At 40.2% G+C, this 22523-nt stretch overlaps 2 protein-coding genes across 6 annotated transcripts in view; both read right to left on the bottom strand.

Annotated features, from left to right (window-relative positions):
- Nucleotides 1-2252, bottom strand: part of Bbs4 (Bardet-Biedl syndrome 4) — a 30909-nt gene extending 28657 nt beyond the window's left edge. The window contains exon 1 of one of the 4 annotated variants that reach the window (XM_076925501.1): nucleotides 2146-2252. In XM_076925501.1, the coding sequence (XP_076781616.1) occupies nucleotides 2146-2169 (24 nt within the window). In that variant the 5' untranslated portion in view covers nucleotides 2170-2252. The remainder of the gene's footprint in view (nucleotides 1-2145) is intronic. The other 3 variants (XM_076925500.1, XM_076925503.1, XM_076925502.1) reach the window with 3 other exon arrangements.
- An 11579-nt stretch (nucleotides 2253-13831) lies between these two features.
- The window catches only part of Arih1 (ariadne RBR E3 ubiquitin protein ligase 1), a 96778-nt gene continuing 88086 nt past the window's right edge, over nucleotides 13832-22523 (bottom strand). For both annotated transcript variants that reach the window (XM_076925495.1, XM_076925494.1), the window contains 3 exons: nucleotides 19827-20087; nucleotides 18318-18430; nucleotides 13832-17082 (listed from right to left, as the gene is read on the bottom strand). In XM_076925495.1, coding sequence (XP_076781610.1) covers nucleotides 16998-17082; nucleotides 18318-18430; nucleotides 19827-20087 — 459 coding nt within the window. In that variant the 3' untranslated portion in view covers nucleotides 13832-16997. The remainder of the gene's footprint in view (nucleotides 17083-18317; nucleotides 18431-19826; nucleotides 20088-22523) is intronic.

Below are 22523 nucleotides of genomic sequence, written 5' to 3'. Positions count from 1 at the left end.
GTTTGAAACCCAAAAGTAAAGTAAGGTACAAGGTTCTTTATTTGGGATTAAATACAATTACAAACATATTCCTCAAAAATCAACTACTGTCAAAAAACTAAAAATATAATAATCAGTTCTTGCCCAATGGCATATACCTATGATCCTAGCACCTTGGTGCTGAGGCAGGAGAATTGTAGTTTGATGCTAGCCCAAGAGAAGCCCCCATCAACACATCCCTATGATCCAGCCATCCTACTACTGAGTACACACCAAAGTAAAATACACTCATTCTATCAAGGAGATAGTGTTCCTCATCTATTGCAGCATTTTTCACAGTATCAAAGTAGAGACTCAATGGAGTTGCCCAAAGATGGGTAAGTAACAAGAAGTGGGGAAATAATATATGTATAAGCTTTAATGATTTAAGCCACCCCTGAGATGGAACCCAACATAAGAGAGACACCTGCCCCAATGTAAGAAACTATTTGGAATAAAACTTCCATTTTGAGTAATGGTCGAATAAAGTTTAAGTTCCCAAGACCTCGCTGGGAACTAACATCCTACTTGTCAGAAAGAGACATGTACATGGGTAACTGACATCCTGGTTGGCAAGTTAAGACATGAATGTTAGACAAGTCCCATCCTGCTAGACACATTAGGACATGAATATTAGACAATGCAGGTATCCTGCCACATGTGAACACCCCAACCAATGGGAGCAGGATAAGTGTACAGCAAAGACATGTTCCTAAGGAAATCTCCTATCCCTAAATCCTGATTGGTGAAATAACTTGGCACAGATGTTTGTGGATTTGGGGCTTAAAAACCTTGTAAGATCTTAACTTGGGGTCATGGTTCAGTTCCTGGTCAACCAGTTCTGGGGCACATGCTCAATAAACTATCCCTGTCTGACTGAGATCAGTGTATGGTTTGTGAGGCAATTCCTAGACCCCAATAGTATTCATATATTATTCAGACATGAAAAAGAATGAGATATAATCTGTCGTACTGTGGGAAAACATATGCTAAGTAAAATATGCCTGGCAGAGAAAGCCAAAGCATGGTCTTGCTCCTATGTGGAAGCTAAAAAAAGCTGATCTCAAAGGGGTGGCACACACCTTTAATCCCAGGCAGAAGCAGGTAGATCTCTGAGTTGGAGGCCAGCCTGGTGTGCAAAGCTAGTTCTAGAAGAGTCAGCACACAAATAAGCCCTATTTTTTAAAAAAAGTTGATTTTATGGGAATATAGAGTAGAACATGAGGTCGCCAAAAGTTAGGAAAAGATGGAGAGAAACACTCAGTAATAGGAAGCAAGTACCAATAGACAGAAGCAAATGCTTATGTAGGAGGCTACTGTTTGCAACATTTTATATGCTGAGATGGAAATGCTTATGACCCTGACTTACCGGAGTATCATCCCACTGAACCTCATAAACATACCATTAGTCAATCAAAAAATGTAGCTGGGAGTGATGACGCACTCCTGTAATCCCGGAATTTGGGGAACTGAAGGTAAGAGTATTAAAAGCTAATCCGTAGCCAGCGTGAACTACAGTGCAAATACTATGTACATACAAGACTGTCACAAGCAAGCAAGGTCACGAGTGATGCAAAAAGTCAGTTACTACTGAGTCGGCCTGAATTCACACAGGCCGTTCTGTAGAATTAACTAACAATTTAAACCCGCTGAGTTCTGAAACAGGGCTTTAACAAAATCTAATCGCAGCTGGGAAAACAGGCCAGTCGCAGTGAGACGGCAGGGGCGCTCAAAGTTTCCAGGCTGCAGCCTATTAAATTACCCATCCATGAGATATCAAGAACTGCCTAGTGAAGGTGCAGTACCCACCACCTAACATGCCCCGCCCCCCAAAAATCCTAAGAGTAGGAAAAACACCATTTGCAGAAAAACCTCTCTATTCTATCCAGGGAGAGGGCCGTCCCAAGACGGACGAAGCGCTGCACAGGTTCGCATTCGCCCAAACGCCCAGCCAGGCGGGGAGCAGGACCCGGCCGCGCCGCCTCCCGGAGGGACTACTCCGCGTCCGCCCCGGCCCGGCCCCGACGCCCGGGCCCCGCCGCCCGGCCTGGGCCCCACCCGGCCCCGCCCGGCCCCGACGCCCCGCCCTGAGGCCGCCACGACGCCTCCGAGAATCTCCCCGCTTACCATCCCAAGCTTCTCCTCAGCCATCTTGGCTCCGCCCACCGCTTCGCGACCGGAAGCCGACCGTTTCCCGGGCGACCAGCGGAGCCGGAAGTCGTAGCCAGGGAAGGAAGGAGGAACCTGAGCCAGTAAGGAATTAGGTTGCCAAGTGGAAGGCAGCGGCTGTGAGGTCGGTGAGTTCCAGGAGTCCCGGCCACTGGTGGCTTAGCTCAGAAGGAATGGGTGAGGGGACGCCCAGCCGGAGCTTAGACAACTCTGCACCGGGCTGGACGAATTTAGTGTGTAGCGTGTCAGTGGGATATTAGATAACGAAGCAAAGTTTATAAAGAAACGGTTCACTCAATAAATACAGGTAGCTCCTAAACATACGAAAATAAAGCTGCCAGGAAGAGAAATAATACAAATTGATGTTTCCAAGAGATTTGGTCTACATCTTACATTGACAACAAAAATTTTCATTGACATATTTATGAGGAAAATATCACCAGTGGAAACAAATTGGTCAAGCTTCCCATAAGAGCAGCTTAACAACAACTACCAAAATTAAAACTACACATAACCTTTAACCCAACTGTTTCAATTATAGGAATTTATTCTATACATAGAGACGTAAGACATGGCTTTACAGAGGTATCTGATGTGTCATTGTTTGGAATAAACCAACACTGGAAAAACTACCTAAATACCCAACAGTAGAAATCAAATAAATGATAAGAAGTTCATATTGTGTGGCATATGAAAAGAGACAACTGTTTACATGTAAGAGAATTGCCAAGGTATACTATTATCAGATAATGACAATGTGCAAGAAATGCATATAGTATCTATGTTAATAAAGCAAAACTAAGAATATTATATACATAATTATTAGAAAATATTTCTAGGAGAATATTCAGATACCAAAAGTGTTTATCTCTAAGGAAGAGAACTGTATAGCAGGGGTGCGAAGAATAGAGGTAGACTGTTTAGAACTTTAATTTTACTCTATATGGACATATTATCTATGCCAGTAATAAATTAACAAAACATACCACATAGCATCAGGATTGTGGTAACTGCTAAGAAGGAGAAATGTACAACAGCAGGAGAAAGTAACCATGGGCTTCATCCTAGACTATCTGTAGAAAGCTTTTTCTAGGTAAGAGATGTTTTAAATTACATCTAAAAAAAAAATAAGGCATTATTAGCTGGAGGAGACAGGCTGAGGAAGCACACTGACTAAGGAAGAATTCTAAGGCGAGAAACTGTGCCCTGAGGTGGTTGGTGTTGACCTCCCAAGGCCATATGAGGCTACTTTGTAAAGAGCAGTGGGAGGGCTCTAGAGAGTTCTGAGCAAGGAATGGCTTGTTCAGAATGAACAAGCTAAAGGGTTCGTGTTAACTACTGAGTAGAGAATGAATCACAAATGCCAAGAATTACGGTATGGTGGCATGCCTTTAATCCAAGTTCTTGGGGAGACAGAAGCAAATGGATCTTTGTGCATCTGATACTAGCCTGATCTACAGATAAAGTTCCAGGACAGTCAGAGCTATGTAACAAGACCTTGTTTCAAAACATATAAAATAAAATAAAATGGATACCAAGAACTGATAATCTAAGAGAGACTACTTTGCTTAGAAAAAAGAAACAAAACCAGGTACACCTAGCTTTTGAAGGGCGGCAGACAGATCAGACATTCATAAACAGCCTTAGTAGCATAGTGACTTCCAGGTTAGCCTGCCTGGCTTCATCAAATCCAGTCGATAGACATATAGATAGATGAAATCCTGTTTCTGGATGGATGGATGGACAGACAGACAGAAATAGAAGAGCAGAAAGAAGATAGATGAAATCCTGTTTCTGGATAGATGGATGGATGGACAGACAGAAATAGAAGAGCAGAAAGAAGAGCCCTAGCACAGCAGCTTACACTGCAATCCTAGCACTCAGGAGACTGAAAGCAGGAGGAGAGGCTACCGTGGGCTACATGTGAGTTACAGGTTAGGCTTGACAACATGGTAAGACCTTATCTCCAAAACAAACAGGCTGATCACAATGACACTTGCCTGTAATCCAAGCATACAGGAGGCAGAGGTAGGAGGATAACTCTTAAAATAGGCTAGCCTGGTTTATACAGCAAGACCTTCATCCACCAGAGGCAGAGAGAGAGAGAGGTATAGGAAGCAGAGTACATCTGTGATCATACAAATTGATGTTGGTGAATGAAGGTAAGAAAATTCATGCCATAGGATGTTTAAAAACAAATTAGCTGAATGGTTCGGCCAGCTGCGAACAAGAGAGCCTTAAGAATGATGTTAGTACAAAGTCCATGCTCCTATTTCCAAATATATAAAACTTCCCTGGAAGGGGCCATGTGAGGATAAATAATATTTAATATTTTTAATAGGTAGAATCCTTTATTATATGTTTTAAAATTTACATTTATTATGAAAAGGGGTGCATATGCCATGGCACATGTGTAGAGTTCAGAGGACATTTTCCCACTTTTAGTATTTTAATTTCTGGACTCCTGACACCCAACCCCCAAGACACAGTTTCTCTGTGTAACTAACTGTCCCTGGCTATCCTGGATTCACACTGTAGAGCAGGCTGGCCTTGAACTCACAAGAGATCCACCTGCCTTTGCCTCCCAAGTGCGGGAATTAAAGAAGGTGTGGGCCACCACTGCCCAGCTTAATTAATTAATTATGTGCATTGGTGTTTTGCTTGCATGCATGTCTGTGTGAGGGTGCAAGACCTTGGAAGTACAACTGTGAGCTGCCATTGGGTGCTCTGGAAGAGCAATCAGTGCCATCATCCATCTCTCCAGGTCCCTAATTTTGTTCCGATGCTACCTGCTGGGAAACTCCAGCATATCGGGTCTCTTTAGAAGTGGTAGTGCACACCTTTGATCCCAGTGTTCCTCAGGTAAAAACAGGTGAATCTCTGAGAGTTCAAGGCCAGCCTGTCCATAGAGCAAGTTCCAGAACAGCCAGGGACACACAGAGAAACCCTGTCTCCAAAACAAAACAAAACGAAAAACAAATAAAAGAACACTAAGCATCCATATTTTTCAAAATTCTTCATAAAATATTTCCTATTCATGACAGTACAAATAGCAGTAATCAGTAGACAATGTAGGCAAAAAGCATAGATGAATGCTGCTTAGATCGTGAGAAAAAAAGATACTAGACATATCCAAACATCCATCACCAAAGACAATTTAAGTGAATCAAGGTAAGATGCTACTGTAAGATGTACAGATCACTTGTAAAACCCAGCTTGTAAGAATTCCCGAGGATATAAAAGAGAAAAAGCAGGTGGAGGCTACATATGAAAAGGTACAGAAAACATGCTATGTTTCTATTTGTGGATTTTAAAAAAGGTACTGTCCCTGGAGTGGTGGCTCATCAGTTAAGAGCACTTGTGGCTCTTGCAGAGGACTGGGTTCAGTTCCCAGTGTCCATGTCAGGCAGTTCTCTAGTGCTTTTAACTCTAGTTACATGGTACCCCTTCTGGCTTCTGTGGTGAACATATAAATAGTCCTTCATCTACAAACACATAAAAATGAAGACAATCCGTTAAAAACAAAAAGACAGTGGAAAGATGGCTTATTGGTTAAGAACACGTGTTCTTGCAGAGGAGCCAGGGTTGTTTGCCAGTACCACATTAAAGCTGACACTGTCCATAATTACAATGACAGGGGATTGCCTCCCGACTACCACAAGCACCAGGCACATGTGTGCAAGAACATAAATGCAAACAAAACACTCAGGACACAAAATACATAAATATTAGAACAGTTGTCAAAAGAAGTGGGACATATTGGCAGTGAATGGTCACTACACGAGCATAATGGAAGGCTAGTCACCATAGTCACCAAACCAGCCAACAAGAAACAGAAAGCACACCAGGTGACTTTAATAGCCATGAGAAAGCCAGACAACTTAAAAGCAGCTAAATGAAAAGTATGCACATTGAAAACAAGAGGTGGCGGAGCAATCTGACATCTAGAGGAATAGAGCCATCTAAATACAGCATTAATCTCAGAAGACAGACTATGGACGTGAGAAATACATGAATTATCCAAGTTTAAGGATCTGAAATGTGCAGCAATTCCTATACAAACAAAATTGGGCTGGACAGATGGCTCAGCAGTTAAGAGTTGTTTTTTCTCTTCCAGAGGATCCGGCTGAGTTCAGTTCACAACAACCCTGTCGGGCAGTTTTACAGCTACCTGTAACTACAGCTCAATTGACACCTCTGGCTTCCTCTAGCACACACCCCATGCAGGCACACAATACACATAATTTTAAAATAATGAAAAGTTTTTGAAAAAAGAAAACTTACCTGGTTGTATTACAGGGCAACTTCCTAAAAATTGAACCAACACTGCAGCCATGGGAGGTGGGACATTACAGGCTGAAAAACTTGAAATAAGCCAGGTAGTTTGGGTATACACCTTCAGTCCCAGCACTCAGGAGGCAGAGGCAGGTAGATCTCTGAGTTCTATCCCAGCCTGGTCTACAGAGTGAGTCCCAGGAGCCAGGGCTACACAGAGAAATCTTGTCTAACAAACAAACAAAAACAAACTTGAAATGATCAAAACACCAAAAAGCTGAGTATAAATAACTTAAAGTCCTGAAAAAATAAAAGGAATTAGAATCTATACACAAGCCATACTCATTTCAGAAGTGGAAACGGGATGATCAGAAGAAGTTCAAGGTCATCCTTAGCCACAGAGCAAGACTAAGGCCAGCCAGGACTATGTAAGACTGTCCCAAACAGAATTTAACAACTCTCTATATATTCATAGATACCTATCACAAAGAAAAAAACCAAAATACATTTTTCAACCAATGAAAAGTCAGAGTGATAGAGCACTTGCCTTGTTGGGTCAATCTCTGGCATTCAGATAATACCTTAGATTTACTGGAAAATATGAAGAATAACAGTGTGTGCTCTCAATTTTGTAAATAAATAAAAAACAAAGCATACATTATAAAGTACGATGTTATATATGATTTCTAGTTCTATACAGTTATATAGAACATAATAGGCTTTGTTTGTTTGTTTGAGACAGGGTTTCTCTGTATAGCCCTGGCTGTCCTGGAACTCACTCTGTAGACCAGGCTGGCCTCGAACTCATCAATCCGCCTGCCTCTGCCTCCCAAGTGCTAGGATTACAAGCGTGCGCCACCACTGCCTGGCATAATGGGCTATTTAAATCTAAATTTACTAAAAGTAAAAAATCCATTTTTACTAGTCACATCTAAGTGTTCTACCGTATTTTGAATTATCTACCGTATTTTGAAGTTCACTGTATATTCCTGTCATGGCAGGCAGCTCCGTCAGACATTGCTGTAGAATGAGGGGAAATATGTACTTTAAGCTTTACAACACACATTTCTGTCTCTTTTTCCTCTCCCTTTCCTAAACCTTTTCCTTTCTATTTTTTCAAAATTCCCTTTAACTTATTAGGAAAAGCATGTGCATTGTGTGTGGGTGTGAGAGGGCAGCTTGCAGAAGTTGGTTCTTTCCAACCATGTGGGACTCGGGGATGGAACTCAGGCCATCAAATTCAACAGCTAGCACCTTTACTCGCTGAGCCATCTTGCCCCTCCCCTTTAAACAGAATGGCTTATACTTGCCTGCAAATAGGCAGGCTGGACAGTAAGTAAAGTATAGCCAGAAGCCTAACCTTTTAAAAATAGGTCAAGGGTTTGATGTACAAAATTCCATGAGCTGAATTTAGCCCATGATATACAGTCTGTTAAACCTTCACACTGAGAAACTGATACTTCTGATAGAACCAGAAAAGGCATCTGATAAAATTTAGCAATGCTTTCAAAAAACCCAACAACTCAAAAAAAAAAAAAAAAAAAAAAAAAAAAAAAAGCCCAAAAACATTTTAGTAAAACAGAAATAAACTTCCACGTTTGGAAGGTAAATGAAAAAATGTACCCCTAAATATCACAATAAAATCTTTACCTATGTTTCTAAGAACAGAATCAGAATGTCACTGTTACATTTTTCTAGCATTGTACTAGATTTTGTCACAAGAAAAAGACAAAACAAATTCATAATCTAAAAGGGGTGGCGCATAGAGTTTGTCCAGCAGATAAAACCAGTAGCTACACAACGTGACAACCTGAGTTTGATTCCCAGACAAAAAGCCACAAGTGGTGGGTTAGCTAACTTGGCATAAGCCAGACAGCACCAGAAGCAATAGCTCACCTCAGCTAAGTGGAAGAAGACAGGTGTTTGTTCTCTCTCCTCCACACATTTGCTGCCTCACACATACAAAATAAAATGTCTTTTTTTTTTTTTTTTTCCTTCGGTTTTTTCGAGACAGGGTTTCTCTGTGTAGTCCTGGCTATCCTGGAACTCACTCTGTAGACCAGGCTGGCCTCGAACTCAGAAATCTGCCTGCCTCTGCCTCCCAAGTGCTGGGATTAAAGGCGTGCGCCACTACCGCCCAGCAATAAAATGTTAAAAAAGGTAAAAACATCATTTGCAGACATGCTTTTGCATATATGGAATCCACAGAACTATTTCTAGAATAGATTTAGCAAATGGCTTTACAATCAATACGTAAGATCAGTTTTATTTTTAGAGCAGCAAAAAATAGAAATGGAACTTAAAAATTAATACTAAAAAAAAAAAAAAATCAACTAAGCAGCCTGACATGTTCACCATCACACCTATGAACATCAGAAACCAAGTGGTCGAAGCAGGGAGGTCTGAGTTCAAGGACAACTTAATTAAAACAAGGAGACCCTGTCTCAAAAAACCCAAATGGAAATATATACATAATGTATGTATGTATAATACATACATACATTATATATGTATTATTACCTAAGGAAAAAAAATCTAGGTAACTACAAAAAGCACTATTAGGAAAAAAAATTAAGAAATTAAGCAGGGATGTGCTCCCTTGCTTGGCACATCCCTGCAAGCCCAGTACTTGGGAAGTGTTCCGAACCATCCCAAGTTAAGGCATAGGAAGTTCAAAGCCAACACTGGCTACATAAGACCCTACCTCAAAACACAAGGAAAAAACCACATAAATGACAAGATATACACCATGTTCATGGACAGAGACTAACTCATCCTTAATAAAATATTAATTCTTCCTAAATGATAAGCTTCTGGGATTCAGTGCCTTCTAAAGACGAAGACCCATTTTCAGGCAAAACACCCATACACATAAAATAATAATTAAAAAAAAGCCTCTCAAATGGAAAACATTAAAGTTATTGGTAGGAAACTGGATAAACTGGTATATGTACAAAATGCACAACTATTTAGCAATACAGATTGATCTAACACATAATATGGAGAGTCTTTAAAGCATTATAAACCAAACCACTCAAGAGTACATATGGCACATTTATATAAATTTCAGAAGTGAGTAAACTGCTCTTCAGTGACTAACAGCCAGCAACTGAGTGCTGGAAAGTGGCCTCGAAGGTGTCTCTAAAAACAGTTGAGCAGGACTGGAGAAATGGCTCAGAGGTTAAGAGCACCAATTGCTCTTCCAGAGGTCCTGAGGTCAACTGCCAGCAACCACATGGTGGCTCACAACCATCTGTAAAGAGGTCTGATGCCCTCTTCTGGTGTGTCTGAAGACAGCTACAGTGTACTCACATACATAAAATGGATAAAGATCTTTAAAAATAGAAAAACAAAAACAATGGAGCTTAATAGTTCTCTCTTGCATCTTTCGTGGGTTATTACACAAGTGTACACTGTTATTAAAATATCCCACTAAACCTATGATGTATACAATTTACCAAAGAGAAATCTCTATATCTGATAAACACATTATGAATATGAAATTGCTGCTCCAGGAGCCTGTGTTCCCAATTAATTTTTTCAGTGTGATTTATGGGCTCGAATCTGTTCAGAGGAAGGCCCTAGATTATGAAATTTATCTTAGAGACATACACTCACATGTCCTTGAAAGAAACAGCATTTGAATTCTGTGAAGCAATGTCATGGAAGCAGCCATCTGAGTTCATGAATTAATGTGCTAACACTTGGTCACTGGAAAGTACTGATTGTACCCATTTGATTTTTTACAGTGTATCATGGGGTTCTTTTAAGCTTTAATACTTTGTTGATTTTCTTGCAAGCTACTCAAAACAAAATTCTGAGGGGAAGAAGGCATAGAGGAACACTATCACTATGCTTTACTGAGTATTCTCTGGTGTTTACGGTCTTGACCTTCCACAGCATTCCCTAGATAAGGCATAGAAGCACAAAGCTAAAATCCAAGCACCAAGAGGGTTGCAATTTGAAGCCTAGCTGGTTCTAGATATAATTATAGTAAGATCATGTCTCACAATAATTAAAAAATTTAAAGCACATCTTTCCCAACCAGGTGAGTACTCAGGTCATAGTTTCTTACTAGATCTAGGCTCTGTCCTGTACAGGTAGAAATGAACCACAAGCCAGATTATGTGATAGAGATTTATTAATAAGCAAACATCTTCATCTATACCAGAAATGCCAGCAATTAAGCCATAAATGACTTGTGAGTGGATACAGTTAACAACTTGATAGCATCCCATTAGAATGTCTATTGCCAAGTAAGTCCACAAAAGAAGTGCAGATCATTTTATACTACACCCTAAGGAAAGGAACACCTACAGGAGTAGCAGAGTTCTCCCTGCAAGAGCAAGACATTCCTTTTTTGATTCGGTCCCTAAAAATTTTAGGATTTAAATTCCTGAATTGTAGTCTAAACCAACTGTTCCAGAAGAGCTAGTTGCCGAGGGTGTAAGACTCTAAAGCTTTACAAATAGTTAAGGCACAAAAGCTATCCTTAGAAAATGTTACTTTATGCATACAGAGCCAATGTCTTCATGTCAGGATTGGCCATCTTTGAAGGGTCTGGAAATAGAAAGCCCTAGAATGTAACTCATTAAATTAGAAGGGCTCATAAATATGAGAAATTGCTTAGTTTATCTGAGGTTTTTAACAAAAGCAACCTGCTTTGAATAGAAAAAGTCAAAAAAAATTGGCCCTGGGGAGTGGTGGAGCATGTTGGTTCTCAAAGAACCAACAGATGATAGATGATAGATAGATTGGGGGAAGGGGTTGTTAGAACCCAGCAGGTACTTTTGGTAAGACTACTTGAATAGTGTCAAGCGGTCAAATGTAGCTCCACTGGGTAGCAGGCTGGGTAATAGGACCACCCATTTGGATGGAAAGCCTTAGTTACAAGTCACACAAACTGACAGACCCCTTTTGTTGACTGCCGAGCCTCCATTGCCCAACACTATATAGAAGGAACTCGATTCTACCATTTGTGCGGGTGGGGGTTGGGGAGTGTGGACTGTGGTGATTTAGACAAAAATGGTTCACATAAGCTCATGTTGAAATACTTGGTCCCCAGTTGGTGAAACTGTTTGGGAAGGGTTAGGAAGTGTGGCCTTGCTGGAGGTATGTCACTGGAGGCAGGCTTTGTGGTTTTATAACTCTCTCATGTCATCATTCCCAGTGTTCTCTGCTTCCTACTTGAGGATCAAGATATGAACTCTCAGACTCTAACCATCTGAAACTGTAAGCTCAATTAAATACTTTCCTTGCCTTGGTCATTGTGCTTTGTCACAGCAATAGAAAAGTAATTAGCAAACAAAAGACCTAAGTTAATTATGACTTGTGACTCAGCTTTATTTTACCCACTTTCTTTGATCCCCACAGTATCTCTATTTAAAAAACAAACAAAAAACCATAGCATAATAGTATATATATCCAACCAGACAAATATGAATACACTATGAAGTCAAAATTTAACATTTTAGTTATCTGACAGTATTTTCAGAATCCAGCTAACAGGAGTTATCTATCCCTATTTACCTGACTTGTATATGCATTTAAGTTTGATATCTCTGGATTCCACATGGATTCATTTTTAGAGATGCTAAGTACCACTTAGCATGGTTTGTAAGCTGGCAACTACAGTGAAAACTACCCTAATGGTCCCAATCAGTATCAGTTGTACAATGTTTTTTCTTAAGAAGGCAGTATCACTTCCCCTAGAGAAAGATCGGTAGTAGCAGATGGGGGGTGGGGGTGGGGGTAAGAACCAACACACATACACCAAGAAAATCCTAAAGTTGTCTTTATTATTAGTCACATTGACTTCCAATTGAGAGCTTCTAGGTTGGTTAATTCAACTTGAAAAACTAACATATGCACATTCTTTAAAGTATATACCAACCTCCCCAAAGATATATGGAAAAAAAACTTAAGAGTGCAGTCTTCATTTATGAGGGAGCCACAGTTTTCCCATTGTTGTTTATCTTAAAAAAAACAAAAAAACAAAAAAACAAAAATCAAAACCTCCCAAGCTGATAGGTGCACACCTGTAATCCCAGTAAACAGGAGGCAGAGAGGCAGGAGGAAAGCTCTAAATTGGAGGTCAGCCTGGGCTACAGTGCTGATACTCATTTTTAAAAACAAAACCAAAATCAAACTCCTACCAGACTCTAAGTTGCTGGGATAAATGCTGAGATCTAAAGGTTATATGCTAACCTGGGCTTAGTGGCACATGCCTGTCATCCTAGCACTTAAGAGGTAGAAGCTGAAAGATCAGGAAGTTCAAGGCCATCCTTGGCTACATAAATTCTAGATCAACCTGGGCTACATTGAGAACTTGTCTTCAGAAGAACTCAAAAGGTCAGCAGCTGCTCTGTGCATTTTCAGCTATCATCTATAAAAAGAGATCCTGTAACAAGTCCCATAGACTGTCCAAGAGATCCTGTAACAAGAGTCCCATAGACTGTCCAAAGTCTCTGCACTGGAAGGGGACAAGGTCAACAACTGCAAATACCCTATCGGATTACACTAAGCTATTTATTTTCAGTCTAACTTGTGGTCCAGCTGCCAGTGGAGACTATGTCCTCAAATGTGAACATGGGGACCGGATGCCCAGTCTGCAAGCAGGAAAGGGCTCTTTTCTGCTCAAGGCTGGTTTCTCGGAGAAGCAGGACAATGGTGAATGAAGCAGTAACATTCAAAGGAGCATTGCCAGGCATTACTGTTGTCAAAGTATGGAAAAAGCCACTTCCTTCTGGTTCTGGATGTGACATCATTCTGAGACCAGAATAAGAAAACTGTACAGAGGTAGTTGAATATCACTCTGGTCCCAGATAGAAGAAATCGTGAAACTTTCAGCAAGTTAAAATCATGTTATTTTTCTCTTCTGTGAAACAGCAATCTTTTACTCCACTTGTTTTAGAAAGTGACAAACCAGACTACAGATGTGATAAAACTCAAGTCTGGTTTGATTGTAGTACCATGTTAATACCCACAAATAGGGACTATCAGCTTTTATGTGAAAGCTGACTCCTTTTGAGGCTGAGAATGTTTTAAATACCTCATCTTTTAAAAACTGACATTCCAAGATGTACAGAGCATCTAATGTTTATCACTACTACAACACAAACAACAATCTAAAGTCAATGTTCAAGATGCAGAAACCAGAAAGCTTTCAGAAATAACTTCTGAAAGTCTCAATCAGCCAAATTACATGTTGGGGACGGTCTCATTCACAGTTCCCTACACAGAGCCTGAACCAAATCCTGACGGTTTATATTAAATAGGAACAGTGAATAAGGCACATGATACAGGTGGCAGCTACCCACCTACATTATCTGTTTTCAACTATAAAAATAAACATAAGTAACTAATGGAATAACAAAATAAAAGTTTATTTTATTAGAATTAGGAATGTTCTTTCCCTCTGGGCAACCTGAACAGTCCAGTTACAATGAAAATCTAAGAACAGTTATTTCCACAGCACAAGGTGCTCTATGCACAAAATTACAGGGTTAGGAGCATTTAATCAATTTATCGATCTGATTGTCTCACCAACCCACCCCATCCCATCCCCCAAGTGCTCTATACCGGACGTAGCTAAAAGAATTTGTTACATTAAGCCTTTTACTCTTCTTGTTCTAAATTTCAAGTCCTACTTACAGGTGAACCACACATTACACTGCAGATTCAACCATTTCAAATCAAGTCAGTCTTGGATCTATTTGTGTGTATGTATACACGTGTGTCTTTAATATATTTATTTGAACACACATAAAACATATACAATCTGGGTTGCAGCAAATTACAAAGAATTTCGAGTCTGGAAATGTCATATGCTACTCCATCTACCACGATGGTATGTCTGTCTCCTGAGCTTTGGATCAAAATTTTATTGTAAATTCACCTGTTGCTCAATGAATTGCTCAAATGAAGCATGCACTGACAATGCAGCTGATCTCAACAACACAGGGAGACCCTGATGTTTAAGTAGAGCCCTCTGAGAGACTTAGGTAGGTCAAATAGGGAAGCTGTTAACAATATGGCTTGCCTGTCCCAACTGGGAGCACTGAAGCTAGCTACTGACAAAAGCAGGTAAATTCTGGAAATGCTGTCAGGTATGGAGACGGTTGTTAAAAACTTGGATGTAGCAAAAGGGCCAGTTCACCTTGATCCACACAAATTGTGAGTGCAATATCCTCAGGTCCCATGTGAGCACTGGGAATACAAAGTGTCACCAACTACACTATCCCTCCATAGTGGGGGACGGAGACTATGAGATACATACTCTTTTTGGACGCTTGTTGCAGGGCAGGGAGTGAAGAGAACTTATGACACTCAGACCTAGATACTGTGAAGTTAACTCTTTTAAAACACCACATACACAAAGCATTTTAAGGGACCACATATGTGACAATTATGGTTGCTTTTCAAAGTCACCAGGAAAAGGAACTTACTTGAGCTTTCTCTGAAATCTTGTTGGTTTTGATAAATGTCTTAAGATTGATGCAATTATTTAAAACAAAGTCAAATGGATAATGGGAGAATGACAGGGCATGGAGAAAATGGAAAAGCAGACATTTGACTTCAGATTTGCCACCTGAGGTGACAAGGAAAGGGAAGAAAAAAGATACAAGTTGATCCTAAAGCGACCAGTGGTTTAAGGAAGCAGCATAATATACTCAGCAAACAGTCACTGATTTTTGATGGGAAAAGAACAGTTGCAAGTACATCTCATGTAACAACCTTTCTAAAAGGAAAAGTAGGGTGATTCAGCAAAGCCTAACTTAGGCAAAAAGCCAGAGGAAAGTGAGCCTACTTCCCAATGGAGTAATAAGATGTACACTGCAAGAACAGACACAGCTGCCTCACAAGTGGTAAACACTCCCTAGGCACAAGACAGTTAAAGGAAGACGAAGAGGTCCTCAGCCAAAACTGGCAGTTAATAGTTTTACCTCTTGATCTAGTTGCCTAGTTCACTCTGCACTCTTATATAAAACTGACAGTCTTAGGGATGCTGACCTGTTGAGAAATACCACAGGCAGAATGGCCTAAACAAGTATATAGTTAATAAAACCACCACCATCCTTGACTTTTAACATAGCTTTTAGTAAAAATTTCATAAAAATGGACATCACAGCTAAAATGCATTATTCTCCTATATGCTGACAATAGAAAAGAAGCAAACTCAGTGATTCCTACTCAAATGTACTGGGAGTATCATGTTCTAGTGGTGTTTGCCTTCAAACTGAACCCACCGCAACACACACAAGTAATTCAGTATCCACCATTTCAATTCACAATCTCAGACTAAGTGAATGGCTATTTATTTATACTTAAAGTGAAAACATTGTTTCAACACCCTAACATAAAGAAGGGATGAGAGACGAGCCATAACTAAAAATTTAAAAGGCTCAAAGCAGCAATTCAGGAAAAATAAAACAGGAAAAGAAATGTTGAAATGCCTCCTCCGGATGTGATGGGGAGCCTAGAAAGCTACAGCTGTGTGCATGGTGTGGGCACACAGGCTGAAGTGGGGCATCACGGCCACAGAAGAGTAGGTTGGGATAGAATCATTCATGAATTGAAGCAACTAAACCCTTTAACAGGCCGAGGCATTTGCTTAGAACTTGACTTCCTGGATCTAGATCCAGAAGCTGAGAATTCTAGGCATGAGACCCATGGCCAGAAAAAGATACAACCAAACCACAAAGGGCAAACTGACCTCAGGAAAGGGAAAGCACTCTAGTCAGGTCTTGCAGAGGGGCTTAACAAACACCTGTATCCCAACCCAACCCTGGAAAGATAAAGCCAACTGAAGGAAAATGCACAGCAAATAGACAGAATCTTGAAGCTTTTTAAAGAATAAATATTTTTGTAATTAAACATTATGCAAACACGTGCCACGCTTGCTTTATCCATGCATATGCACTATATACAATTTTGAAAAATACTGTGTTGTCCTCTTGTTTTAAAAGTCATATACAAAGTTTTTGTGTTTTTTGTTTATTTAATCCTCTTGCTGCCTAGCCCCTTCTCCCTCCCAAGAATTTCCTTTACAAGTAGCTAATAATCATTATTCACTCATGACCTCAGGGTATGAGAGAAAGTGAATCCGACTGTGTGTGGAGGTGTGTATGTGCAGGGGAGGAAGGGGAAGAGGTCCTGTACCAAAGTACAACAAAATGGCTGGTTTGGACATGAAAAGCAGTGTCAAGGAGCGGTTTGAAATTTAACTGTGCTACACTCAGGAAAAAGAAAACAAAGTCAGCTTTGAGAATGAAGCTACGTTACAAGTTAAAGTTGGAGGGCTTTGTGTGTCTGTCACACTTTGTTGGCGGCCTAGAATACTGTTGTACAATGGTTTATCTACCTTTTTTATTACAATATAATTTACTTAAACTTTCCGTTAACAAAACAGAATTCTGGTACTACAGACCAGCGGTGTCAGAACAGGCTTAGTGCCTCCTTGTTTGTGTTTGTTTTAATTGCATGAGCACTCTAGATGGTAAAGTTTTCAGAGTTCATTTTATGCAGGGCCAGTCTCAGTCCTCAATGTACTCCCACAGATCTTTTTCATAGCCTTCATGCACATGCTGTAACAAAACCCTTCGTCGACTCTCACAGTATCTGTAATCAAAGAGAAAAAAACAAACTCGTTAGCCTCTGAAAACGAAAGAGGCATTTATTTTTAAAAGTACTACTCCTAGGGTTTGTCCAGGCTTTGAAGAAAGCACCTGCTAACTGCTATAAACATTTTCAGACTTAGATGTACAAGGTTTATCAAACTGCCTCTACCTGTTCTGAGGACTCTTTTTTTTTGCATTCTTTGGCTGCTGGAAACCAAACCCAGAACCATGTGCATGCTAGACACTCTACCACTGATCTATCCTGCTAGCCCCAAATTTTTGTTTTTAAATTCAAGTTTCCTAGTGCCAGAAATAAATTTTAGAGTCTTTAAGTGTTAGACGTTCTAATTTGTCTTTAAAACAATGATTCAAACTCATAGTTGTATAAATTATAGTTAATTTTATAGGTCTTTTATTCCCATCTCAAAAAATAAAGTGTTGGTTAACCGTACAAGCATTATAAATACAATGTAACAATTACACTTAGCCAAAGGAAGTGGCTTTGCAACTTCCCAGTTTCTTTAGTACTATTATACCTGGGGCCAGGCGATGGTGGCATAGCCTTTAATCTCAGCACTTGGGAAGCAGAAGCGGGTGAATCCCTGTGAATTCAAGGACAGCCTGGTCTACAGAGGACAGCCAAGGCTACACAGAGAAACCCTGTCTCAAAAAAACCATGAAAAGAAACCCAAACAAAAGATACCAGGAGGTGAAGTGATGCCTCAGTGGTTTAGAACATTCCTTGTTTTCCAGAGGATCCAAGTTCAGTTCCCAGCACCCACACCTGCCTGTACCTCTAGCTCCAGGAAATATGACACCCTCTTCTAGGCTTTGTGCATATCCACACAATGCACTTAAATACATGCATATACATAAAATTTTGAAAAAGGTAAATTAAAAGAGATACCAGCATGTGAAGAAAACATTTTGGAAAAAAGCTTTGCATTGAGAAATCAAACATGGTTTTGTACTTTTAACATCGAAAACGGAAGTGCTGTTTACCCCGGCTCAGTCACGTTTTTCCCAAGAGATTAAAGCTAACAAACGACTCCAGAGAACCAACCCTCTACACACAGTTCCTCATGCTAATGGCTACTTCTTCCTTTCTCATCAGTATACCCTCCATAACCTCTGGCACAATAGACAGAAGGAATGTGGGAGACACAGCAGCTACATCAACCATACAGAACCTCACAACTGGCAGACAATTCTGTCCAGCAGATATTAAAATCTCACCTGTACTTATCTTGGACTTTCTGCTTTATATCTTGCAGGGAATCTTGAGAAATATCTCGTTCAAGGTAGCCCGAAAGCACCTCTGTGGCATTTTCTAGATCTGCTTGATTATTCTGAAAGAAACAATTATTAAGTAAAATTTAGCTTTAAAAATCAAGCTAAAATATAATCCATCTTAGCTAATTTTCTGACTATAAACTTATTCTCAACACTGATATAGTCATTTTGGGAAGCAGCTTAAGGAGTAAAGCTCTTTGTGACTTTCACCTATAACAACCATTTTTTTTCTATCCCAAAACAATTTTGAAAATGTTAGAAAAGATTCAACCATTACCTCTAGAAGAATACTGAGGACAATTTTAAAGTCTTTAAAATCTTCTAAGAAGAAACTAAAAATTAAAACTTTTAAGATAAAAACCAAATAGAAAAACATCTCTATTGATGCATATATCTGACTGTAGACAGCTTTTTTCCCCAGGCAGTGGGAGCACATTTTTTTTTAGAAGGTCTATTTTATGTATGTGAATACCCAGTTGTTCTCTTCAGACACACCAGAAGAGGGCGTCAGATCCCATTACAGATGGTTGTGAGCCACCATGTGGTTGCTGGGAATTGAACTCCAGACCTCTAGTAGAGCAGTCAGTGCTCTTAGCTGCTGAGCCATCTCTCCAGCCCCATATTTTAAAGAAGACATCATCTACTGTTTAATCCTGGTTGGCACAGAACATTCTGTGTAACTCATGCTGGCCTCAAACAGACAGAGATTCAGCTGCCTCTGAAGTTCTGAGGTTAAAAACAAGTGTCAGCTGAATAAATTCTATTTCACATTGTATGCAAGAACAGTATTCTATGGATTATTTTTTGTCCGTGTTGATATTTTGTTTTTTTTTAGAGATAGGATCTCACCCTGTAGCTGTGGCTGGCATAGACCCAGGCTAGCTAGCTTTGAATGCACAAAGACATGCCTCCCTCTGCTTCCTGAACACTGGATTAGTCACAATCCACAAGCCCAGCTATTCTCTATTGTAGATCGGAGTGGAGTGCGTACCATTCTAGGACACATAAGGCTTAAGTGACACAATCCATATAAATTGCTTATTTAGCACCCAGCACACCAGAAGTTTTCAATAATCACAAAACTAGCCTCGATATTGAAAGTTAACACGCGGTAATTAGCTTTGTGAAAGTTGACATGATGGCTTGAAGAGGAGGCTTGCAGGAGTAAAGGTTGTAAAGATGCTTTAAAATTGATGCATGAGTTGGGTGTGGTAGAATAAGCCTCCATTCTCACTACTACTTTGGATGCTAGGACAGGGGATCTCTATAAAGTTTGGGGCAGCCTGGTCTATATAGCTAAACCCTCCTGTCTCAAAAGAAAAATGCAGTTAAGTATAACAAAGAAGTTTTTCTTATCTTTCTAAGGACTTTTTTTTTTTAAAAAATAGGAAGGGTCTAACTTTATACTGTGAAAAAGGGTAGCCTTTCCCCACGTCCAGCAACTAGTCCTACCTCAAAGATAATGGACTGGTTATTCTTTTTGAGGTAGAAAGCGAAGACATAAGTGTACATGAGTGTGGCACGACACTGGCAGAGGACATCAACTGCTTTCTTCAGGAACTGCACCTCGATCCAGGACATGTTGTGCTGCTGCATCTCCTCCATCTTCTGCTTCACCTGAGCATACAACTTATGCTCAAAGCGTAGACTCTGCATGTGGTTCATATAGCGATTACAGTAGAACAGGTACCTCTGCAAGGCTGCCCTCGATCGCTGACCCAGTAAAAAACAAAGGTCTATGATTATGACATACATATTATATACAAAAGCTGGTCTCTAATGAAGGCATAATATCATATAGCACCTCGTATGTTAAAACAGCTCATCACCATAAAGTGCAAGGGTACAAAAAGTTGGCAATAATGTGGAGTGAAGGGAATTCTCATACAACACTGCTGGTAGGAATGTCAATTAGTAGAATCACTATGGAAAATACAAAGAAACTAAAAGTAGAGTCATCACAGGTATCAATATTATCACATTTGGGCATCCAGTGGAAGAACTGAAGTAATTATGCTGAGTACTTCTCTTTATTATTTGTAATAAAGAAGACATGGAATCAGGAATTCATTCACAAACGAATGGAAAAAGAAATGGTGGCATATATTCAATGGAGTATTATTCAGCCTGAAAGGATCAAATGTTGGTAATATGTAACAACATAGGTAACCCGGGGAGACAACATGCTAAACCTGTACAAAAATACATATCCGCCTGCCCCTGCCTCCCAAGTGCTGGGATTAAAGGCGTGGGCCACCACTGCCTGGCTGCTTCATGACTCTTAAAGCTTTGTTTGTTTTGTTTTTAAAAGATGATAGCAAACCACCACCACCCAGCTGTACTGTGTATTTAAAACACTGTAAATGTCAAAACTCTAACCAGAAAAAAATGAAAGGTACCCAAGGTGACAAAAAAAATTATGTAGACAGAACCATCAATCAACATCATATACATATCAAAACATCATATTCTATGAATGTATTAACTGACTTTTTGACTAAAAGTGCAAATTGAAAGTTGATACATATGCAGATAAAACACTAACTTGTAAGTTTAAATTAGGAATACAGTCACTTAGTTACTATTGTTATTTTATACTGGTATGAATGCCTTGCTAGTTTCCATAAAGCTGCCATGAGCCACATGTGGCCAACAAATTAAACAATGGTGCTAAAGAATATTTTTAATACTTAATATTTATTCACAAAAAGCTTCTACTGGACAGCAGTTTTCACAGTGTGATAGCTTATATATGTATAGCCTAGGGAGTGGCACTATTAGGAGGTGTGGCCTTATTGGAGTCACTATAGGCGCGGGCTTTAATTTAATACCCTTGTCCTAGGTACCTGGAAGTCATTCTTCTGTTTACCTTCAGAACAAGCTGTAGAACTCTCAGCTCCTCCGGCACCATGCCCGCCCGCCCGCCCGCCCGCCCGCCCGCCCGCCTGCCTGCCTGCCTGCCTGCCTGCCTGTCTGCCTGCTGCCATACTCCTGACTTGACGATAACAGACTGAACCTCTGAACCTGTAAGCCAGCCCCAATTAAATGTCCTTAAGAGTAGCCTTGGTCATGGTGTCCGTTCACAGCAGTAAAACACTAAAGGCAGACAGAATGCAATGAATTAGAAAACCAGAAGCAGCTGTGTGTGTTATTGGTAGTGAACCTAATGACTTATGCAAGCTAGGCAAATTTCCTGAAAACCCAGTACTCAAAGCAAAAATAGAGTAGAAAACTAGCCCAAGGCAAAAAGACATCACACTAGTTCCTCAGACACGGTAACTGAAGTAGGCAATAGAATCAACTAAGTGGGGTTTTGTTTGTTTGTTTTATTTTTTTTAGGGGGGGGGTTCTTCCCCTCTGTGTAGCCTTGGCTGGTCTCAAGATCTACCTGTCCCCACTTCCCAAGTGCTGGGATTAAAGATGTGCACCACCGCACAACTATATGATTGATTTTTAAAACTTATATGTATATTGATTAATCTGTGTGCTTGGTGCCCAAAGTAGCCAGAAAAAGGCACCAGATCTCCTAGAACCAAGAGTTACAGGAGGTCGTGAGCCACCATGTAAGTGCTGGGAACGGAACACAGATTTTCTAGAAGAGCAGCCAATGCACTCTTTTCTTTTCTTTCTTTTTTTTTTTTGTTGTTGTTTTTCTTTTTCGAGACAGGGTTTCTCTGTGTAGCCCTGGCTGTCCTGGAACTCATTCTGTAGACCAGGCTGGCCTTGAACTCAGAAATCCGCCTGCCCCTGCCTCCCAAGTGCTGGGATTAAAGGCGTGCGCCACCACCGCCCGGCAAGCCAATGCACTCTTAACCACTGACCAGTCTCTCTAGCCGTCAACTACGTGCCCAATGTTGTTTTCACTGAGTCTGCATTTGCAGAATTACTAGGAAGACAAACTGATCTACACAAAGAGTCCCAGACAGAACTACACAGTGAGACCCTGACTCCAAAAAACCAAAAACAAACGGCATTTTTTTTAAAAAAGGAAGGGAAAGGGTAATAGCATAAAGAGGAAATGGAACTACTAATCAAATCCACTTTATGGACATGATTTGGACTAACTATAAAAAAAAGTCTGAGCAAGCAAGATGGCTCAGCATACTTATGCACAAGTCTGACAACTTGAATTTGATCCCCAGATCACAA

This window comes from Arvicanthis niloticus, chromosome 26 (assembly GCF_011762505.2).
Source record: "Arvicanthis niloticus isolate mArvNil1 chromosome 26, mArvNil1.pat.X, whole genome shotgun sequence".
Lineage (NCBI taxonomy): Eukaryota > Metazoa > Chordata > Mammalia > Rodentia > Muridae > Arvicanthis > Arvicanthis niloticus.
Note: the sequence above shows the minus strand (reverse complement) of the source record. Positions and strands in the feature narration are given on the sequence as shown.